This window comes from Pundamilia nyererei, unplaced genomic scaffold (assembly GCF_000239375.1).
Source record: "Pundamilia nyererei isolate P.nyererei 1_Seehausen unplaced genomic scaffold, PunNye1.0 scaffold00160, whole genome shotgun sequence".
Lineage (NCBI taxonomy): Eukaryota > Metazoa > Chordata > Actinopteri > Cichliformes > Cichlidae > Pundamilia > Pundamilia nyererei.
This window is the reverse complement of record NW_005187561.1, coordinates 366093-386764: the sequence shown is the minus strand read 5'-3', so window position 1 is coordinate 386764 and position 20672 is coordinate 366093. Positions and strand designations below refer to the sequence as shown.

The 20672-nt window shown below is 40.1% G+C and overlaps 1 protein-coding gene across 1 annotated transcript; it reads left to right on the top strand.

Annotated features, from left to right (window-relative positions):
- The first annotated feature begins 1985 nt into the window (after nucleotides 1-1985).
- On the top strand, nucleotides 1986-19059 carry f5 (coagulation factor V). Its single transcript, XM_005745504.2, has 25 exons — nucleotides 1986-2262; nucleotides 2508-2590; nucleotides 3263-3385; nucleotides 4790-5002; nucleotides 5093-5254; nucleotides 5958-6179; nucleotides 6267-6432; nucleotides 6547-6727; nucleotides 7250-7346; nucleotides 7463-7668; nucleotides 8265-8412; nucleotides 8508-8720; nucleotides 9297-11349; nucleotides 11457-11625; nucleotides 11890-12126; nucleotides 12262-12478; nucleotides 12565-12744; nucleotides 12890-13006; nucleotides 13121-13192; nucleotides 13849-13934; nucleotides 17463-17618; nucleotides 17731-17875; nucleotides 18054-18205; nucleotides 18377-18559; nucleotides 18663-19059. Exons 1-25 carry the CDS (start codon nucleotides 2102-2104, stop codon nucleotides 18807-18809), a joined length of 5889 nt encoding a protein of 1962 aa, XP_005745561.1. The 5' UTR covers nucleotides 1986-2101; the 3' UTR covers nucleotides 18810-19059.
- The last annotated feature ends 1613 nt before the right edge of the window (nucleotides 19060-20672 follow it).

Here is a 20672-nt window from a genome sequence, read left to right as displayed (position 1 = left end):
TGAGGCTGCGTCTACACGTACCCGGGTATTTTTGAAAACGCAGATTTTTCTATGGGTTTGCACCTTTCCTCCACACGCAAACTGCGTTTTCGGTAGGGATGGGTATCGTTTAGGTTTTATCCGATACCGGTGCCAAATCGGTACTTTTGAAACGGTGCCGGTGCTCAAACGGTGCTCAAACCGGTGCTTAAAGAATGGAGAACACAAAAGTGGTCCAAAAACCTCTCATGTTCAGCTGTTTTTTGTAAAAATATAACAATGTTAGCCTTTTCTGCAGCTATGGGGCATATATGGTATCACTCTTGGCTGGAAGCAGTGCAATGGAAAAAACACAAACTTTGTCCTAAACCTCTCATGTTTAACTGTTTTCCACTTTTTCTTTGGTCATTTTAGCCTTTTTAGCCAGGGTGAAGGGAGTATCTGCCATCAAACAAGAGGACAGCCGCATGTAGCTATGATGATGTTTGCTAGTTCACCTTACATGCATTAATGTAATAACGTGGTTAGCCTACTCAACGTAAATTAGCTACTCACGCAGAGAAGAACGGCTGCTGCCATCATCATCCGTCATCATTTCTGCTACACTGGCAGGGCTAGGGGCCAGGACTCTCCTCTTCGTGTTTTTGGGGGATGTTGCATAACAGGCAACCCACCCGCAGTAGATGTGCTCGGTGTGAGGTCTCGCAGCAAGCTATCAAATACAGCGCATTTCTGGGCTTTTAAAAAAAACGCTATGCGTCGCCAGGTGTTTCATCGGATTTGAGGTGTTACCTCCTTTGACAGTATCACAGTATCAGCTTAAAGCACTTGTTGCAGGCTGCTGAGTTTGCATATTTTGCTGCGAAGTACAGCCAGACTTTTGACCGCTTCGCCTTGGACATTTTTAATCTGTAGCTCTGCTCTAACAGAACGTACGTACCTGGCCCCGCCTACTATCCTCGGAAACGTAAAATGATTGGCTAGAATCTAAAGTGTATCACAGCTCAGGAAACAAAAGCACCGAAATAAAGCACCGAAATGTGCGCTGCTTTTCGGTCTGGTTACTACCGTTTATGTCAGAACGACACCGGTACCCATCCCTAGTTTTCGGTCACTTAAAACGGATATTTTTAAAAACGCCTGCCAGGGTGGAATTTTCGAAAACTCCGTTTTTGCGTTTAGGTGTGGACAAGAAAAACTGAGAAAATGCAGCGTCAAAGGTGTGCGCATTTTTTTGACGTCACACTGTGCGCCACGTTATTGTTTTGGTAAAATGAATTTCTACAATACTGTTACTGTTAATTGTACTCTCTGCAGTGTTTGAATGCTTACATATACACACACAGTTACTGTCCCTCCACCCATACGACTCGGTTCTGCTTCTATGCCCCAGCTTTGTTTACTTTTTCCCACCGAGGCTTCTAGACTTCTGATTGGCCAACATTTCTGCACGGTTAGGAATATATCGCCACCTGTTGCTTTCCCATGTTCCTAGCAGCGTTTTCCTTCATTTCTACCTTTACGTGTGGACGAGATTATTTTTTAAAATGAAAACGGAAAATCTCCGTTTTCAAAAATACCCGTGTACGTGTGGATGTAGAATGAGGATAGATTTTTTTGTCTTTGTTTTATGTAAATGTGATACTTTAAGTCACATCTTACTTAAAAATAATAATAAACTGGTAAACACTAAGTGAATGTCCAGATATGAGTTTAGGCTACATTCAACAGTATTTCAACTGCGTGAAATTGGGGTAAACCAGAATGACGTGTGGCCACACCTATTACACTTACAGTGATGCTTCCCAGAAATTATGGCATGTTTTTAAGAGTGGTTTTCTGGAACATTCTTAGGCCAGAGAAATTTATGATCAGAATTTCAACACTTATTCCCACCATCAACACCCTTCGGGCATGACTCACAGCAACGCACATATGTTTCCGGTTGCAAAAGGAAAAAAAAATATGCAGAGGCGCAGTTCATTGCCCTGGGACATAATGTTTGAACTAGCAAGTGTGGGTATGTGTACGTGTGTCAGTGGCAGATAAAGCACACAGCAGACTGTCTGTCAGCTCCCACATTCTTGAGTTGTAGAAGAGAGCACACTCTCTGATCATAAGTATGAGGCTTCGTGTCCGGACTGGAGCTTGCTGGCTCCTACCTGTCCTGGTTCTTCTGACTGCCCACCAGGTCAAAGCAAACCAGCCTCAGCCTAAGGAGAGACATTACTACATTGCTGCTGTGGAGATAGATTGGAAATACTCTGGCAACGACACAGACGGGTAGGACAGCACTTCAAACTTTGATAAAGAGTAACTGGAATGCTTTTTTGTCTTTTGTTTTTTTGCATCTAGTAACTTTATTATTGTATTTTTAAAAATCCGTTTTATTATGAAATCAGTAGTCACACCTTGTTAAATCAGTAAATTTCACATCTTAGACTCTATGCACCATTTTGTAAGTATTGTGGGGATTTTCTTATGTGTGCACAATGAGTAATGTTTTGTGTTTTTCCACCCTTCCTTAGGTCTGGACCCACCTATAAGAAAGTGGTCTTTCGGGAATATGAGAAAGGCTTTAGACAGGCTAAGACTCATCCATCGTGGTTAGGTACATGCTTCATGCGGTTTACATGAACACACCGTATGTCTGGTTTAAATTTTTAAGTAACACTTGCGCTGTCTGCACATTAACTAACCTGTGAGATAGAGGGGTGTATTTACCAATAACGTTCCCAGAAAGCAGTCACCATGTACATGCATGTATATTAGAGACTTAATGAACCAGTGTTGAGGAGCTTTTAAGGTGCCCTGGTGTCACGCAGTGGGAAAAAAACACAGACAGTCGCTATCAAATGCACTCTTTTTACTTTAGGACACATTAGGTTATTATTATTCATTTAATGTATCACTCCGAGTGCATATTAATGGATAAGCAGCTACCACTTTTACTAATTTTTCTCTGAAGGAACTGAATTACAAGGTTGGACTTTCTCCCTTCCACCTCTTATGTGGTGCCAAAGCATATATTCATTTGCAGGATAGTGAAATAACAGTCACAGAATAATTCCTTTCCCAGAAAGCAAGAAAAAAATATAAAGCTGTATTTACAAAAAAGAAGGTTACTTTCATTTTATTGCAAATGTTTACGGTCAAGTTGCTGTGCAAGTCAACAGTTAAAGAGAAAGAGTGATGAGTCAGTCTGTGTTTATCCGAGTGTGTCCCTGTGATGAACTAAAGCCTTTGAAACGACATGATTCCACATAAATAAACTTCTCTGCAGGTCTCCTTGGTCCCACGCTGAGGGCAGAAGAAGGGGAGACGATTGTTGTAACTTTCAGAAACATGGCCACCAGCCCGTATAGCATCAGCCCACACGGTGTGGCTTATGGGAAACAGTCTGAGGGTGAGTGCGTATTAACCCAGCTGCTAACAGATGAATGCAAAAGATGCTGTTATCCTTAAAACAACAGTACCACTACTTCATAACATTTTCTGCCTCATAATGTTACTGTGAGTGCTTGTGATGTCCCTTATTGTAATAATTACACAACATTAGCCAATACAACAAACAAATCTGTTTGACTTCTTCTAAAATATTAACCAGGCAGGCAGATTATCAAAGCAGACAGTTCTGAAGTCCAACAGGAAGAACTGCTAAGCCTTACGAAATCACTCTCTGAGACTTACAGGAATTAAAGTGAACTTAGGAAATTGAGGCAAAGTGTTGCTTAATTTGCTCTTAATACAAAAGTCAGAGTACACAGGAAACACAAAAATGAAAGAAAACCATGCAGGAGAGTCTCTATTATCTTTGTAAACTGTTCAAAGCTGGTTATAAAAAAAGCTCAAAATCTTCTCAGACTTCCACATACCACAGACAACGAAAGAGCGAACTAAAGGAGGCAGCTTTATTTAGGGTGTAAAAACTAACATTAAACACAAAACTAAACTAGAAACTGGAAACTACAAACTTCAACTAGAACACAAGAAAACGAACCAGGAAGAGTAAACTCGGGAACGGCTAGGAACACGGAGGAAAACACACAGTATTGTGAGAGTACAACGCAATAACAAGCAGGGGAAGACTGAGAACTAAAATACACACGTAGGAAACGAGAGGACTGGGGAAAAGGTGGAAACACAGATGTAAAAACTCAAACACTGAACACAAGGCGGGGACTATCAAAATAAAACAGGAAACACACGAGATGCACAGAGGCATGGATTTGATACTGAACAGAGGGAACACGGAGCACAGGGACAGGAGCGGCATGAGACACGACTGACTGGGGAACAAGAAAATAAACATGAAGACAGAACAAAATCCACACTAAACATGAGGGGCACAAGAACAAAACCCACGAACTAGAAATCAAGAAATACTAGAAAACTTAAGGAGCTAGAAATACAAAACAGAAACCAAAACGCTAACTGTGGTAAATCATGATAATAACACAAAATATAAAACACTGGTTCACTGACCCAGGACCATGACAGTAACAAAACAGAAACTTTTGAAAGTCTTGTGAACATGACATCAGTGCAACTAAGGAGATTTTCTCTATATATTTTAATTTCATTTTAGTTAGTTTTCCAAGTTTACAAGATCATTTAAATTATTTTGAATTTCTTTTTCAAAAGGCTGGTTTTTGTTTTATTTTAGTTAACTAAAATGTTGTTGTTTTTTCACATCTAGTTTTAGTTTATTTTTTAGTTGTAGTTGCTGCACACCAGTGGCATTTTGTTAATTTTGCCATCATGATATTATTTATCTGTAATTCGGAGTAGTTATCTCCTTTCTTCACAGGAGCCTACTACTTTGACAACACGTCACAAAAAGAGAAAGAGGACGACAAAGTACTTCCAAACAGTGAGCACGTTTACTACTGGGAGGTGACGTCAGATGTTGCTCCTCAGAAAAATGACCCCACCTGTCTTACCTACACCTACATCTCCCATCAAAATGTGGTCAAAGACTACAACTCTGGCCTCATTGGCACTTTGCTCATCTGCAAGCAAGGTAACTATGAAAACGCGTTGGTGCTTTTTGTGTTTTTTACACTGCTTTTAGAATTTTGATCGCTCTCTTTTTTTCTTTCTCTCTGGGCAGGCAGTCTAGATGAATCAGGGCAGCAGGCTGGCATCCACCACGAGTATGTATTTCTTTTCGGGGTTTTTGATGAGAGCAGGAGCAAATACGAGCCTACTGGCTATACCTCAGACAACCATGTGAAATATACTATCAATGGATATACAAACGGATCTCTGCCAGGTAAGTCTGTATAACACTCAGTTATTTGTCATTAAGGGATCTAAAAGCTAGCCTTTTTTAATATATGGATTCTACAATAATACAATACAATAATGAAGTATTCAATAGCAAAACACTTTAAAACAGCTATTTTACATTTCATATATATATATACATTAGTATTAACAAAAGCTATGGACTAAATTGTTACGTTAAATACAGACCCCAGAAGCAGCCCAGAATTTCACAGTTGTTTTTTCTGTTCTCCTCTGATGTATACTAAACAATTATTTACACTGGCATCTCTGATTCACATTTCCATGAGATTCGTTAATCTTTAGCTACAGTTCACTCCGTTTCTCTGACAGCTGGGGTTTATACAGTGAGTTGTACAAAAAGTTTTGACATAGGCACAAAGTTTTTCATTCATTTCATGCTGCTTTTGCTTTTAATGAAATTATTATTGACAGGTTTCTATGATAAACTGAAGAACAATCACAAAGATTTAATCATTCAAAAGCTGCAAGTTGCAAAGTGTACCAAAAGACCTTTGTGCCATTGCCAGAACTTTTGGCCACAACTGTATTTTCAGGAACAGTGACATTGCTGATGGAATTGAGTGGTAAATGCTAGGGTGTGTATGTCGGTGTAAAGGAAAAATATTGACTGTAAGAATTAATGTAAAAACCATAAAGAGACTCAGAGTTTCCTCTTTTCCTTCCAGATGTCAGCATGTGCACCTATGCCCCTGTGAGTGTACATCTGGTGGGTATGAGCTCAGAGCCAGAGGTATTCTCAGTGCATATGAACGGGCAAGTACTGGAGCATGCTGGGCATAAAGTGTCATCAGTCGGGCTCATCACTGGTTCCTCCATCACTGCCAGAATGGTGGCTGTCCACACAGGACGCTGGCTGCTCTCCTCACACACCGTCAAGCACATAGAAGGTAAGTGTTTCTCTACATTAACCAGAGTAGAAAAGTATTCACCTGTGTAGTTAAACTGACAGTAAAAATTCATTCCTATCATTGCAGCTAGCATGCACGCTTTTGTGGATGTGATCAATTGTAAAGGATTTGAAAAACCACAGCGGTGGGTGAGCTATGCAGAACAACGACAAAGCAGGGAGTGGAAATACTACATCGCTGCTGAGGAAATTTTCTGGGACTATGCGCCTACCAAGCAAGACCATATTGATGAGTAAGCAGACTATATTTTAAAACATTTTAGGTATTTTTTTTTGTTTATGAAAGATTAAAGCTGCAAATGTGCCGACATGAACTGATATAGAAAATTTCTCATTTTTTTGTGTAGGGACTTCAAGCGCCAGTACCTGAGTCAGTCACCAACACGCATAGGTGGGAAGTACAAGAAGGCAGTGTACACTCAGTACAAAGATGAGACGTTCACTGAAAAATCAGAGAACAAGCAGAGGAAAAATGAGCTGGGTATTTTGGGCCCAGTGATCAGAGCGCAAATCAGAGACATCATCACGGTGAGAGAACATGTATTGAAGCCAAATTATAGTCACTTAGTATATTATGAGTTCAATTATTATTCATATCACTCCACATGATCACACGAGCCACATAACTCAAAACATATTTAGGAAAAAACAGCTTAAAAGCACCATGCTGCAAATGCTTTACTTTCAAAGCAGTCTCGCTCTTAGTTCTGGCTGAGGGAACCTGGTTTGGAGGGTCACCAACGTGCACTGACAGGCAATAAAATGACAATTATTTAGGCATCAACAGTCTTCACTAAATGATTTAAAACAGGATATTATTTAACTATGTTCAAAAATTCAAAACCTATCTCTCACAGACAGGAAATAGATGTACTTTTGAGTTGAAAGTCAGCACTTTATCCAGACAGTCAGTGGTATTTCAAATCAATAAACACAGAGCTAAGACAAGTATCTTGTGTGTGTCTCACTAAAGTGGACTGCAGGGATTGTGTAATTATTTCACAGTGATTACAGACTGTTTGTCCTCATGTACCCTTACTGCTGTTACAGATTGTTTTTAAGAACATGGCCTCCAGACCCTACAGTATCTACCCGCATGGACTGACAATAGAGAAGTCCCAAGAAGGAGTCAACTACCCAAAAGGAGGTACTCATTTCTCATCCCATTTAAAGCAAACGTTTTAAGGCTGAACAGCCCACTTTAGTTTGCTTATATTAAAAGTTGACATATATTTGATGGAGTTTTTGTATTATGGTTTCCAGGAAACCATTCTCATGGTGTCCAGCCAGGTGAGACACACACCTATGTGTGGAAAGTGGTCGAAGAGGATGAGCCTTTGGAGGGAGATTCCAGATGTCTGACACGACTTTATCACAGTGCGGTGAACACACCACGGGACATCGCCTCTGGACTGATCGGACCAATGCTCATCTGCAAGAGTCAGTCCCTCAATGTCAGGAATGTGCAGGTAAGAAAAACAGCTGCTAGACACTGGGCAGCAAAAATAAAAAAGAAATAATAAATGCTGCTTTCAGTGTTATTTGGTTTGCGTCCAGACTCCACACAGAAAGGCCTCAGTCTTCATATTTAAGTGGTATTTTGAATTAAGTTTGGTTTCATATAGTTTTCCAAGTTCACTTATTTAAGTTGAATTCAGTCCAGTTTTATTCATATAGCACCAAATCACAACAACAGTTGTCTCAAGGCGAGTTATATTGTAAGGTAAGAACCTACAGAGAAAGGCCCAACAATCAGATGTCCTCCGAGCAAGCACTTTGGCGCCAGTGCAGAGGAAGAAGAAACCTCCGCCAGAACCAGGCAAAGAGTAAAACTAAACTTAGTTTGTGAGCACACAATCTTGTTCAGTTAGTTATCATTTTTTAGTTTATGTTTAGTTAACAACTATTGAAAAAGATTTTAATGAATGTTGTTTTAATTTGTCGAATAATTTGATGATGACCAAAATACCTGCAAGCCCAAAAACTATAAGACTGAGATGTATTTGCTGTTGATATAGAAGCTGATGGTGTGAAGAGGAGTACATGTCTTTCTTTTTGTCTACAGCTGAAAGCAGACAAAGAGCAGCATGCGATGTTTGCGGTCTTTGATGAGAACAAGAGTTGGTATCTAGAGGATAACATTCGCCAATATTGTAATCAATCTAAAGTCAACAGGGAAGACCCAGAATTTTATAAATCCAATATCAAGCACAGTGAGTTTTTCCTTGAGCTAATTAAGGTTCATATAACATATTGGCCTTGCATTTGCCTGGCTGCAGTCAACTAACTGTCATGAATTACCTTACAGCTGTCAACGGTTACATCTTTAAGGACGACCCACCCTTGGGCTTCTGCAGTGGTGAGGTTGCAACATGGCACGTGTCCAGCATTGGCGCACAGGACTACATCCAGACAGCTACTTTCTACGGCCACACATTTGAGCTGAATGACAGAACAGAGGACTTCCTAAGCCTCTACCCCATGACTGGAGAGACCATCACTATGAACATGCTCAACACTGGTGAGTAAGGACTGACAGTGCTCATATTATGTCAGATTCTTAACATCCAGATAATTATTTGCCAGGATATTTTTTACCTTCAGAAAGACATTGAAAGTAACACTTTCTTGAACTGCATGATATTAAGTGTAGATTCATAGATGCAATAGCTCTCTGGTGTTAAAATTAAAACCAGTGCAGTTGCACAGAAGTCTATGGAAACAGAACCCTCAGCGCTCTTTTTTTGTGCCCTAAATAAATGCTTTTCTGATGAGTTTATGGCCCTAATTGTTACATTACAGATCATAGTTAATATACAAGAAGTTCATTTTGTACAAAGTTGTAAAGGTGAGGATATGCTCACGATTTATCAAAGATAGTGTCCTTTGGTTTCATGTTTAGAGGCACCCCAGGCTGGTGGGTTGATGGTGAGAACAGAAATGTTTCATGACTTCACAAAACTTCATAAGTGTAACGTAACATTTCCCATATCCATCCTATATAGTCCATGTAATTAACCAGTCACTGCCACCATCCGAAACAGATGCACACTCCATAGTTTTATCACTGATGTTTTTTGTGTCTCTTTTAAACCAGGTGTCTGGCTTCTTGCTTCCCTGAATTCCCACGAGACAACTAACGGAATGCGTGTTAAGTTTCGGGATGTTGAGTGCTTCCGTGACTACCAGTATGAGTACGAAGATTCATTGCCAAAAAGTGAGTTTACTGTGTGGAAGCCCCCTAGCTTGGAGGAAATCAAAGAAAAAGAAGAGAAAGAGAAGGTGGATCCAGATAAAAACCCATCACTGGAGCCAGATATCTACACACAAATGTTTGCAGAAGAATTGAATCTCAGGTCTCTCAAGAACCAGTCTGCTGACTCAGATATGGAGAACTTGGACCTCTCTTTCCTGGATTACGATGTTGTTGATGTCCTTGAAAAAGATATGAACAGCACCCTTAATTTCACAGAGATAAAGAGTAAACCCGAGACCTCCACTATAATCTCAGATGCATTAACTGAAGTGTGGTTTCTTATTTTGAAAGTCCTGAATATTACAATAGGTAATTTGCAGAAACAAAGCACAAGTGAGAATACAACACATATACTGAACAGCAGTACACCATTGACACAGTCAGTTTTAGACAGTTCCACTCTGTATCAAACAGAGAACCTAACTGGTTTGAATAGCCACAGTGTGTCACAAAAGGATTCCAGTACAACTAGAAATGGCAGTTTGTCATCAGAGACTACCAGACCTAACGTAGCATTGCAAGAGCCAACCAATCTCACTGCAGCACTATCAGGAAATTCAAGTAACAGTTTAGAAAGGGAAAGAATAAATGTAACACTGACCACTGATAACCACACTTCTATTGAAGAGGTTGTACAGGACTCTGAGGAGAAATACACTAGAGGGGATGTGTTCTCTTACTCTGTGCCTCTGTCAAGGCCAAGCATTAACAATTTCAACAGTAGCCTAAATAGCAATTTATCAGCTGACACTCTGCTGGAAAATACAAAACGGGAAGACGAGACTAACACTGCAGTAAAGTATGGCAACACATCAGCAGAGAGAACAAACCATTCATTGTCAGTTCTAGAGGTAGATGCTGAAGAAGTCAGCAGCAACATTAAAAGGAACAACTTAACCATCTTGGAGTTGACTAAAAGGACAGAAAATAAAACCAGTGACAATAACACTTTTTTGAGCTCAGGAGAGCTAGAGTATGGACTTCAAATTAATCTTGAAGTTGTGACTACTCCAACTAATTCCAGCTATAAAAATGTAACCCAGATTTTGCTTGAGAATGAGCAAAATGTCACAGGGGATGCATCCAGATCAGCTCTATCAGTGATGAGCAGTATGGGGCGTGAGGAGAATATCTCAAGTCTCTTTGACAAGTTGACCAACACATCTTTGGAAAGTCTTTCTAATCAGACTACAGTTTCAGGTAACCAGTCCCTCAGTTCTGAAGAGCTAGGTTTCTCAGAGAGCAGTGAAGAAGTGATCATCTTCCTTAAGGAAAACAATACAGAGGCTATTAAAACCAGTTTGGTCAAAATACAAGGTCACAACTGGACCTACGAAGGAACTTACCAAATGATACCTGAGGAACTTCCAGACCAGTTGAAGAAACACTTTGGGAAGGAAACCCCTCAAACAACACTGCCTCCAAAAAAGAAAGTCAGGGTTGTGAACCGTCGACAGAGACCAGAGAAGGGACATGGCATGAAAACAAGGAAAAGAAAGGAATACAAGCCTCAGGCCCGGAGTGGTTTACCATTCTCTCCTCGTGGATTTAATCCAGGAATGACTCCTCGTGGGTCACGGCCTCACTCACCAAAGCCCGTCTTGACTGAGGACCACGTCGTTGACATGCCCGTTGTTATTGGTGTGCCTCGGCCTGATTTCAGCGACTATGAGCTTTATATTCCTGGGGGAGAACCAGATCACCTAGCGCTAGAAGAACAGGATGAATACGAGTACGTGATGTACAAAGACCCTTACAGCGTCGCTGATGATATCAAGAACCTTGACCTTGACGAGACCACAAAATATTACTTAAAAATGTCAGGCCCCAATGTCAAGACTTATTTCATTGCTGCAGAGGAGGTTGAATGGGATTATGCAGGGTATGGACAGAGGTAAGCTCAGAGTTGTGAAAATTTAAAAGACTAATATAACACCTGAATGCTGATTTACAGGAAATCAAGAACATGTCAGCTAAAGCATCATCCTGTTATTTAAACAGGAGGCAAGAAAAGCATGAACTACTCAGCCAAGAAACTAAGTTCACCAAGGTAGTCTTTCGAGGTTACTTGGATAGTAGCTTCACCACACCCGACATCCGTGGGGAGATAGACGAGCATCTCGGCATCCTGGGGCCGGTCATCAAAGCGGAGGTTGGACAAAGCATCATGGTAAGACTAACCCGACATAAGCCAGCTGCCTTTACTTTCTCAATATTTATATATTCTGTCTAAAGCAACCAAGATCCATCTAACCAATTACCTTCACTAAGCTAATAGACTCACTATGTGTCCTTTATCCTGGTTTAAAGGTCAGAGCTCCTAATCTAACTCTCAGCAAGATAATCAAAAAGAGCGTTTTCCAAAAAAAGTTTATAACCCCAACCCTAACACTCCATCTTTCCAAAATGCAGAATGTGTGTCACTGTCTCGTAGGTGGTGTTCAGGAACAATGCCAACCGTCCATATTCAATACACCCCAATGGGGTGTCCTATACCAAGCGGACAGAAGGCCTCTCCTATGAGGATGAATCCCATTACTGGTTCCAATATGACAATGAGGTTAAACCCAATAGCACCTTTACTTATTTGTGGCAAGTCGGGCATACAGTTGGGCCAAAACCAGAAGAGTCTGTCTGCCGAACCTGGGCCTACTATTCAGGCGTAAATCCTGTGAGTATAATAATTAATACTTGTTATAAGATGCAGAGAATTTTCTGTGGTTTAAGTTATATCTTCAATAAAACAAAAACAAAGTAATGATTTATTTAAAATAATATTGAACCTCACATGTGCGCTTTCTCTTAGGAAAGGGATATCCACTCAGGCTTGATTGGGCCTTTGCTGGTGTGTCGAGAGGGAACCTTGGACACGAAATTAACAGATAGGAGAGAATTCACACTACTTTTCATGACTTTTGATGAGTCACGGAGCTGGTACTATGAGAAGAACTCTGAGATAATGCAAAGAAAAAGGCGAAGGAGAATCATGGATCACACGCTCAAGGAGAACCTAAAGTTCCATTGTAATGCATTACTTTTAGTGCCTTCTATACCATGCACCTATTAGAGACAAAAACAGAATTATATAAAAATGTCTTGGTTTTTTTAGCAATCAATGGAATTATACACAGCCTGAAGGGCCTGAGGATGTACACCAACCAGCTTGTGACCTGGCATCTCATCAACTTGGGTTCTCCCAATGATTTTCATAGTGTCCACTTTCATGGGCAGACATTTATACACAAGAAGAGCACCAGCTACAGACAGGCTGTCTACCCACTGCTGCCTGGTGAGAATGATATGTAAACTTAGAGTAACACCTTCTTCACCACATTTTAAACATTAGAATTCACAGTCTGCAGGATTTGGATTGTCAGCTGTAGCAGCAGAGAGAAAAGTTTCAAGTGAATCCGTGTGATGAACTGTGTTCGCAGGGGGTTTTGCTACCCTGGAGATGTATCCATCCAAACCTGGCCTCTGGCAGCTGGAGACAGAAGTTGGCCTTAGCCAACAGAAGGGCATGCAGACACTCTTTTTGGTTCTGGATAATGGTGCAAATATAAAACTATCACTCTGCTGCATTTACAACATGATTTTCTACCCATTTTGACATGTTTTATATGTCTTACATTTTAATACTGAAATATTTCTCGTGTGTCCCCAAGACTGCTATCGTCCACTGGGTCTAGAATCGGGCAGTGTGAAGGATGGAGAGATCACAGCAATCAAAACTAGAGGTAGCTATACTACCTCTTGTCTGCAATAATTTATTTTAGCAACAAATACACTTCGGTACTACTTAACTCACAGTACATCACGAATCACTACTGATCTACTGATGTTGTTGTTACCTGGATTAAAACTAGAAGGGTAATCAAGGTCATTGCCTTTATGTAATGCGGGAAAAGGAGAAGGAAGAGGGAGGTCCTTTTCCATTAAAAGGGCAGTGATAGCCAAGGAGTACAAAACTCAAGAGTAGCAAATAACATGATTTATTTACAATAAAACAAGCCCAGGGCATTTAAAAATAATAATAAAAACTAAAGCCAAGCTAGAAGTCCAACTTCTACATTATATCTACAGGTGGAACAGTCTTGAACAGATGCTCTAGCACCAACTATCACAGAAATCTTTCTTTTCACCAGTTGTGTCTCCAAATCCACCACCATATCCAACAACGTTTCTATAATTCTCATAAAAAGGACTTTTACTGTGGACTCAATGCACTTCTTATACCACAAGCTGCATTCACCCCTGTCCCGCGTTATTTTCTGCACTTTGACCAATCACACTCTGATGGATACATTGGAGGCAATCGGCAGTTCAGTATCTTGTCAGAGGACCTGGGAAATTATTGCATGGTAAAGGTCTGTCATTTTTTCTGTCTTTTAAGGATACTGGGAGCCCCATCTTGCCAGATTGAACAATCAGGGTAAATACAATGCATGGAGCACAGACAAGAACAACAGCTTTATTCAGGTAATGTGGTGTAGATGTGATAACCTACACTCCCATGCTTACCATGCAAATGCAGTTGTTACATACCAGATGCGATGCAAAAGAAAGACACGAAATTCCACATTTTTCAGATGCAAACTTGTTGTTTAACATATACACACTGAAAGCGTTTGTCCTCACAAAAAATAATTTTCCTCCAACACTGGACTGAAAAAAGTAGCTGGTCCTGATGTTTCTAAACCAGAAAGGGAAGACAGAGAGATTCTGGGTTCATCCACTTCTCACAAGAAGGCAGCAGCAGGGAGAACTTCATGGTTTGAAATCCAGGAATTGAAGCTTTTTTACGACTGCTTGTACATGTTTCAGGATGTGAGTGGGGCAGTTTGAGCTCTTGTTGGCAAAGTTGGGACCACATCTGAAGAGGCAGAGATATTATGTCTTAGGTAAAATAGTCAGAGGTTGGAAGTAATGAAGTACAAATACTTTGTTACTGTACTTAACTACAATTTTCAGGTATCTGTACTTGAGAATTTCTTTTTCTGACAACTTTTACTCCCTAGATCTTTAAATGACTAGCTGTACTTCCATTTTCAAAACAGCTTAGGTTTGGGATAGGTTACATTAGGTTCAGCTGTGTCATCTGTAGCGTTTATCATCTGGGGTTAAAGTGGAATGGTGTTGTGCACTCCCAACGCCAAGTATAACTACCTTGGCACAACAGTGCTCCTGCTAGCTAAAGGTCCAGCTGCTGTATTTTACAGGGAGAGAAAATTGTGTGACATGAGTTCACTCAGAGATGGAGAAAGATGTAGGAACACAAACAGGAGTGGGTAAGAAAAACAGAGGTTAGATTTAAAGATAAAGACTGCTCAGTGACGCTTGATAAACTGCAACTTTAAAGCTTGTATTCAATGTCATAATTCTAATCACATATTTGATTTGTATATGGTGTGTTTTGGTAAATTATGTATTATCATATTGTGAAATGTCTTGCAAAACAAACAAACCTACTCAAACTTTATGTTCTTCAAATGAAAATACTGGGTAAACAGGTTAGTTTTAGTACTGTGGCGAATTCTTTATTAAAACACTGTGTGCGTCTTGTGCACAGTGGCTGTGCTGCTCATGGTCAGTGTTAGGTTACAAGTGCAGCAGAGACGAATTTGCATTTAAGTCAATGATGCTTATATTCAGTGTTGGGAAGGTTACTTTTAAAATGTATTCCATTACAGAATACAGAATACATGCCCCAAAATGTATTCTGTAACGTATTCCGTTACGTTACTCAATGACAGTAACGTATTCTGAATACTTTGGATTACTTAATATATTATCATGCTTTTTACAACAACGTGAATGTACTATTGCTGTGTGATTTATTACTATTACTGAAGGTCCGCGACTCCGAACTGTAGTAAAGGGACCTCTGACTAATACGGCGGGGTCCCTGTCGGTTCATACCCGAAAAATAGCTTTACTTTGTTGTCTGGGTCAACTTTCTTGCGAGAGACAGAGAGAGGCGTTGAAAGGCTGCTCCAACGGAACTTATTGTTTCGGAGGAAAACACGAACACGGTGTACAGTCGAGTCTTAATAGCTTACTTACAGCTGGGCTCGTCAGGCACTCTTCTTGGCTGCAGTGGTTATTATTATATTTACATGCTTCCAGCTCCCGTTTTTCCTCGACGACAGCTCGTACCTTTCCACTCCCCTTTTTCTCCCTCCTCGCGCTCACAGACCCATAATGTGTATGGCAGTCCATTCTCCCTGCAACACGGACTACACTGCTCATGATGCTACATTCTTTAGAGCTATGCTTGTAGCATTCTGCCTGTTAGCTTAGCACAACAACAACAAAAAGGCGCTCTCTCACCCAGGAAACACACAGTCGCAGAAAGAGAGAGAGAGAGAGCGTCGCCCTGTAACCATGGCAACCGTAACGCTGCCGCCTGGAACAACAGAACGTAGCTGTCAAACAAAACCAAACAGTCCTGACCCGCGACAAAATGAAACAGGAAAGTACCGTGTAATCCATTTATTTCAACAAAGTAACTGTATTCTGAATACCACCTTTTTAAACGGTAACTGTAACGGAATACAGTTACTCATATTTTGTATTCTAAATACGTAACGGCGGCACATGTATTCCGTTACTCCCCAACACTGCTTATATTAATTAACTGAATTCCAGCTTTATACTGTCTATTATAAACACAGTATAAAAAGTGTAGTGTCAGTGTAGGGGATAGACATCAGCCAAGATAGCTTGTGAAACTGCTTACATCATGTTCAGTTGTGTGAATCCACAAAGAGCAGCTGGTCAGCTGATTACAGCATGTACACAAAGAAAACCTACTGGAGCTCACGTTAGAAATTAATGTAAGTTGTGATTCTTTTCCCAACGCTTAGACTCTGCACAGATCTTAGAGTTTCCTTGATGTATCCCACTGAATCCGACTGTAACCCTTGACTGCGCTCATTTTATTGTTTATCTGTGGAAGCACCCTCGACAATGTAGGCAACAGAAAATAGTGTGTTTGTTTTTTTTAATTCTCTTTCACTTCATGTGTCCTATATAACATGTTCAAGCTAAGTATATTCATTAGAATTACCATTTAAAATTAAATTCTCATGTACTAACATTATTTTATTGTTATATTAATATAGCACAAGCCTCAGTTATCTTTGGACAAAAATGGTTAGTAGAATCAAAGACCTACAGTTTGTTTTCTTACTTTGAGTGCATTTCACAGCCTGTATATTTTCACTTTTACTTGAGTAAAGAAGTTGCTTCAGTACTTCTACTGGAGTATTTTTTAACCCAGCTATCCATACCTCTACTTAAGTAAAGTGTGTACTTTTGGCACCTCTGCTATTATTTAACTATTATCATTGTAGATTTGATATCGGTGCGCTATGAGCGCACCTGTCACCAAATGCAGCGGTTTGATTTGTCACATTTATTGTTCATATGGAAACAAATTTAAAAATCTACCTTTATCTGAAAAATAAATGCTGCAAGTTTCATCAGGCGAAATGACTCAGTTGGTGTGAACAACTGCATTAAGAAAATGTGGGTCTTAAAAATATTTTTACCGCACAAAATATTTGCACAAATTTTACCTGTCCAGTGTGTAGAAGTGTCAAAGGCCAATACGTGGATCAAAACTCCTTTTTGATCCACTTTGATCTTATGTGGGGCAGACCAGCAAAACTGCCCTTTCTGCCATTTAACAGAAGTTTAACTGCACATTTAATTCCTTATATATCTCATATACAAACTATTTTAACAGAAAGAAATCTGTCATCACAAGTCTTAAATTTTAAAGAGTAAATGTGTAAAATTACAGAAATCTATAACTGAATAACTTTGTTTAAGTAGGGATGACCATGGGGGACATCTTTATCAGCAGGAAAAGCTGTGAAACTTCTGAAAATACAATTAAAAGTCCAAAATTTCTTTTCTGAAGACATCCAGTGGGACGGACTGGAGGCTTTAGCGGGCCTTATGTTTGACACTGTGCCTTAATACCTACTTTCCCCTACACAGGTAGACTTCCAGCGGCCAGTTGTGATCAGCCAGGTGGCAACTCAGGGAGCCAAGCAAATGTTCTCTTACCAGTATGTGGTCAAATATTTGATCTCCTACAGCAACGACCGCCGGAAGTGGATCTTTTATAAAGGCGACAGTGAAGGCTTTAGAAAGGTGGGGGGGAAGTTTGATCACTTCCTTTCTTTAATGCAAAGACCTACAAACTGGACAAGCTTGGGAGCAGCTATCTAATTCTCTCCCTTTGTGTCTTATCCTCTCTTACCAGGTATTCACTGGTAACCAGGAAGCCTATGGGACAAAGACAAATATTTTCTTCCCTCCCGTGATTGGACGATTCATTAGGCTTCACCCCATTGAATGGTACAACATGGCAACAGTCCGCATGGAGTACTTTGGCTGTGAGCTTGATGGTAAGCCGGTACAGTAACAACCATTTTAAAAAGAAAAAAGGTTTGGACACTGTGCATTGTAAACCCCAGACTAAATGCATAAGACTTTAAACTGGCTGTAAGGGATGCTGTGAAAATTTTAAAAGTGTATGTTATGATCAAGTGAAAGGTCCTAAACATTTCTGATCTCCTGCCTCAGGCTGCTCAGTGCCTCTTGGGATGGAAAGTGAAGCTATAGGGGACATTTACATCACAGCCAGCTCTACAGCCACTAGCTGGTACAATGGACCCTGGAAACCATCACTCGCACGCCTCAACAGACAAGGTGCCGTCAACGCGTGGCGGGCTATGGTAAATGTCCTAATATTGCCGTGATAGATAAAACAGAAGTGCATTCAGATTTAATGTGAGCATCGCGTAAAAACCAGTACACCTACAACACTTAAAAACCCTTAAGAATTTGCCAGTTCATTAGCATGCAGATTTTTCCTGATTGCCTCTCTTGTTTCTTCTCCTTCTCAGTATAACAACATGGACCAGTGGCTTCAGGTAGAACTGCCTCAGATTAAAAAGATCACAGGTGTCATAACCCAGGGAGCCAAGTCTCTGGGGAAGGAGATGTATGTCATGTCCTACATTTTGCAGTACAGTGACAATGGGATAGAGTGGAAAGAGTACACGGATAGTGAGGATGAGCCTGCCAGGGTGAGCCGTCCAACATGTTGAGCAAGTAAACTTGTGTTTTCACTGAGTGAAGTAAAGAAGTGATTGTAAACAATTCCTGTCTCTCTGCTCACATCAAATCCAGGTTTTTGTGGGAAATACAAATAATAACGGCCACGCCAGGAACTACATCTACCCTCCCATTTTCTCCCGCTTTATCCGAGTCATCCCCAAAAGCTGGATGACCTCCATCACCATGAGAATTGAGCTGCTTGGATGTGACTTTGAGTGATAATAGATAATAGATCATACAGGTCAGCTCAAGCATGCTCATGAATATGCAAATAAATGGACATGAAGCTAAAAAGGTAACATAACATAGAAATACCAAATCACAGCTAACATGAAAAAACTCACACATGTTTGTTTCAGACTATTTGCCAGATTTGTCTTGTAGCTTGAGTAACTCAGTGAATTGTCACTTGTCACTATGATTTTTTTATTTTTTGGAAGTTGCAATCAAAGTAGTAAAAAGTAGTAAAAATGTAATGAGTAAGTAGGATTTGTGTGTTTTTGAAATACTAGTTGTATTTTCAAGTTTATATGCAGTATTTTATCAGGAACAAATACTGATTCATGTAAATATGTAAGCAGAGAACGAATATGTAATTTATTTCTAATAAATACAATATGCATTGTTTTTATTCGGTGTCATGTTCAGTGATGGATGGACGGTTTGCATGACTGAATACGCTGTACAAATGGAGAGCCTTGGTATCCCAAGCATGAGTGTGGGAACGCTGATATCTTCTCATGGTGTCCTGAAGGGGTCACTTTTAACACCTCTGCTGGGGCCAAGCTTTTGTTAGCAGCACAAGAGTCAACAGACACGTGCAGCTGCACACACATGTTGTGTTTATCCATTTGCTGATCGTGTTAAACGGGGCACCAGAGGTGTGAACGTCTCAGCATGTTTGGATTACTTTGCTACTGATCTATGGAGGCAAATCAACTCACAGATAGCCTTATTGGACACCTGCAGTCTGCCTGGGAGCAGCTGCTTAACTGTGTGATTTGGAAATAATAATGTATGTTCTCCCCGTCTTTGCGTGGGTTCCCTCTGGGTACTCTGGAAATGAAAGCAAAGGCGATATATTGAGAGCGCCCTCCTTAAATTGTACTTGCTGATGTAGATTACAGTTCAGTTCAAAATACAGGGAACTGAGGTGCGATATTGTTTTGGGACTGTTGTATTGCTGAGCAAAGATCAGCCGCAACTGTGAGATTCCACCACCAGATGTCACTGCAGTTTCATGATGGCTGAAAATCAGACCTAGACAAAATAAGAGCCCCGGAGATCCTGGAGATCATACAGTGCAAAACGAGCTGTCTCGTTGGATTATGGAGGTCCTATCTAGTGATGGGATTTCCGTCTCTTTTTAGAGAACCGGCTTTTTCAGCTCGGCTCACTAAAAAGAGTCGGCTCTTTCAGCTCCGAACCAGCTCTTCAGGCTGTTTTGTTGCTTTAATTTATTTATTATTAACAATAATATAAAATTATGCACAAAAGGACAAGTTTTGAACATGTCAAAGATAAATTTTACTAAAGAGCAGGGGAAGAGTTGGCTGCCTTTAGAGACCTCTTTGCCCAGAAAAACACAAGCACACATATATATTCAAATAATTTTTAAAAAAAAGTTCATTTACCTGTTACTACCACACACCAAATCCGGTCGTTGGTACTTGCTGGCTTGTGTAGCCACTAAATAAGAAAAACCTCAACACTGCACGTAGCATCCTGGAGCACTTCTGTTGTTTTTTGTACGTGCTATGGAATTTTTACGTGTTTTGGAGTTTGTACGTGCTTTGTCTCTAGCAGCCACCGTAAATATACTTTTATTTATTCACTCCACATAAAATGTAATAAATAAATCATATAATACAAAAACCAACTATTCACATTTCAACTTTTAACTATTTAAATTTTCATCTTTTTTCCTTTTAAACAAATTTAAAGTGAAACAACACAAAACTCTGCAAACCACAACAATTAAATATAAATTAAAATATGAAAACAAAAAGAACATGCACATTCTCTGTCATATGGACCTGCATGAATAAACTTTCTGAATCCTTTATCATCTGCAACTGAAAA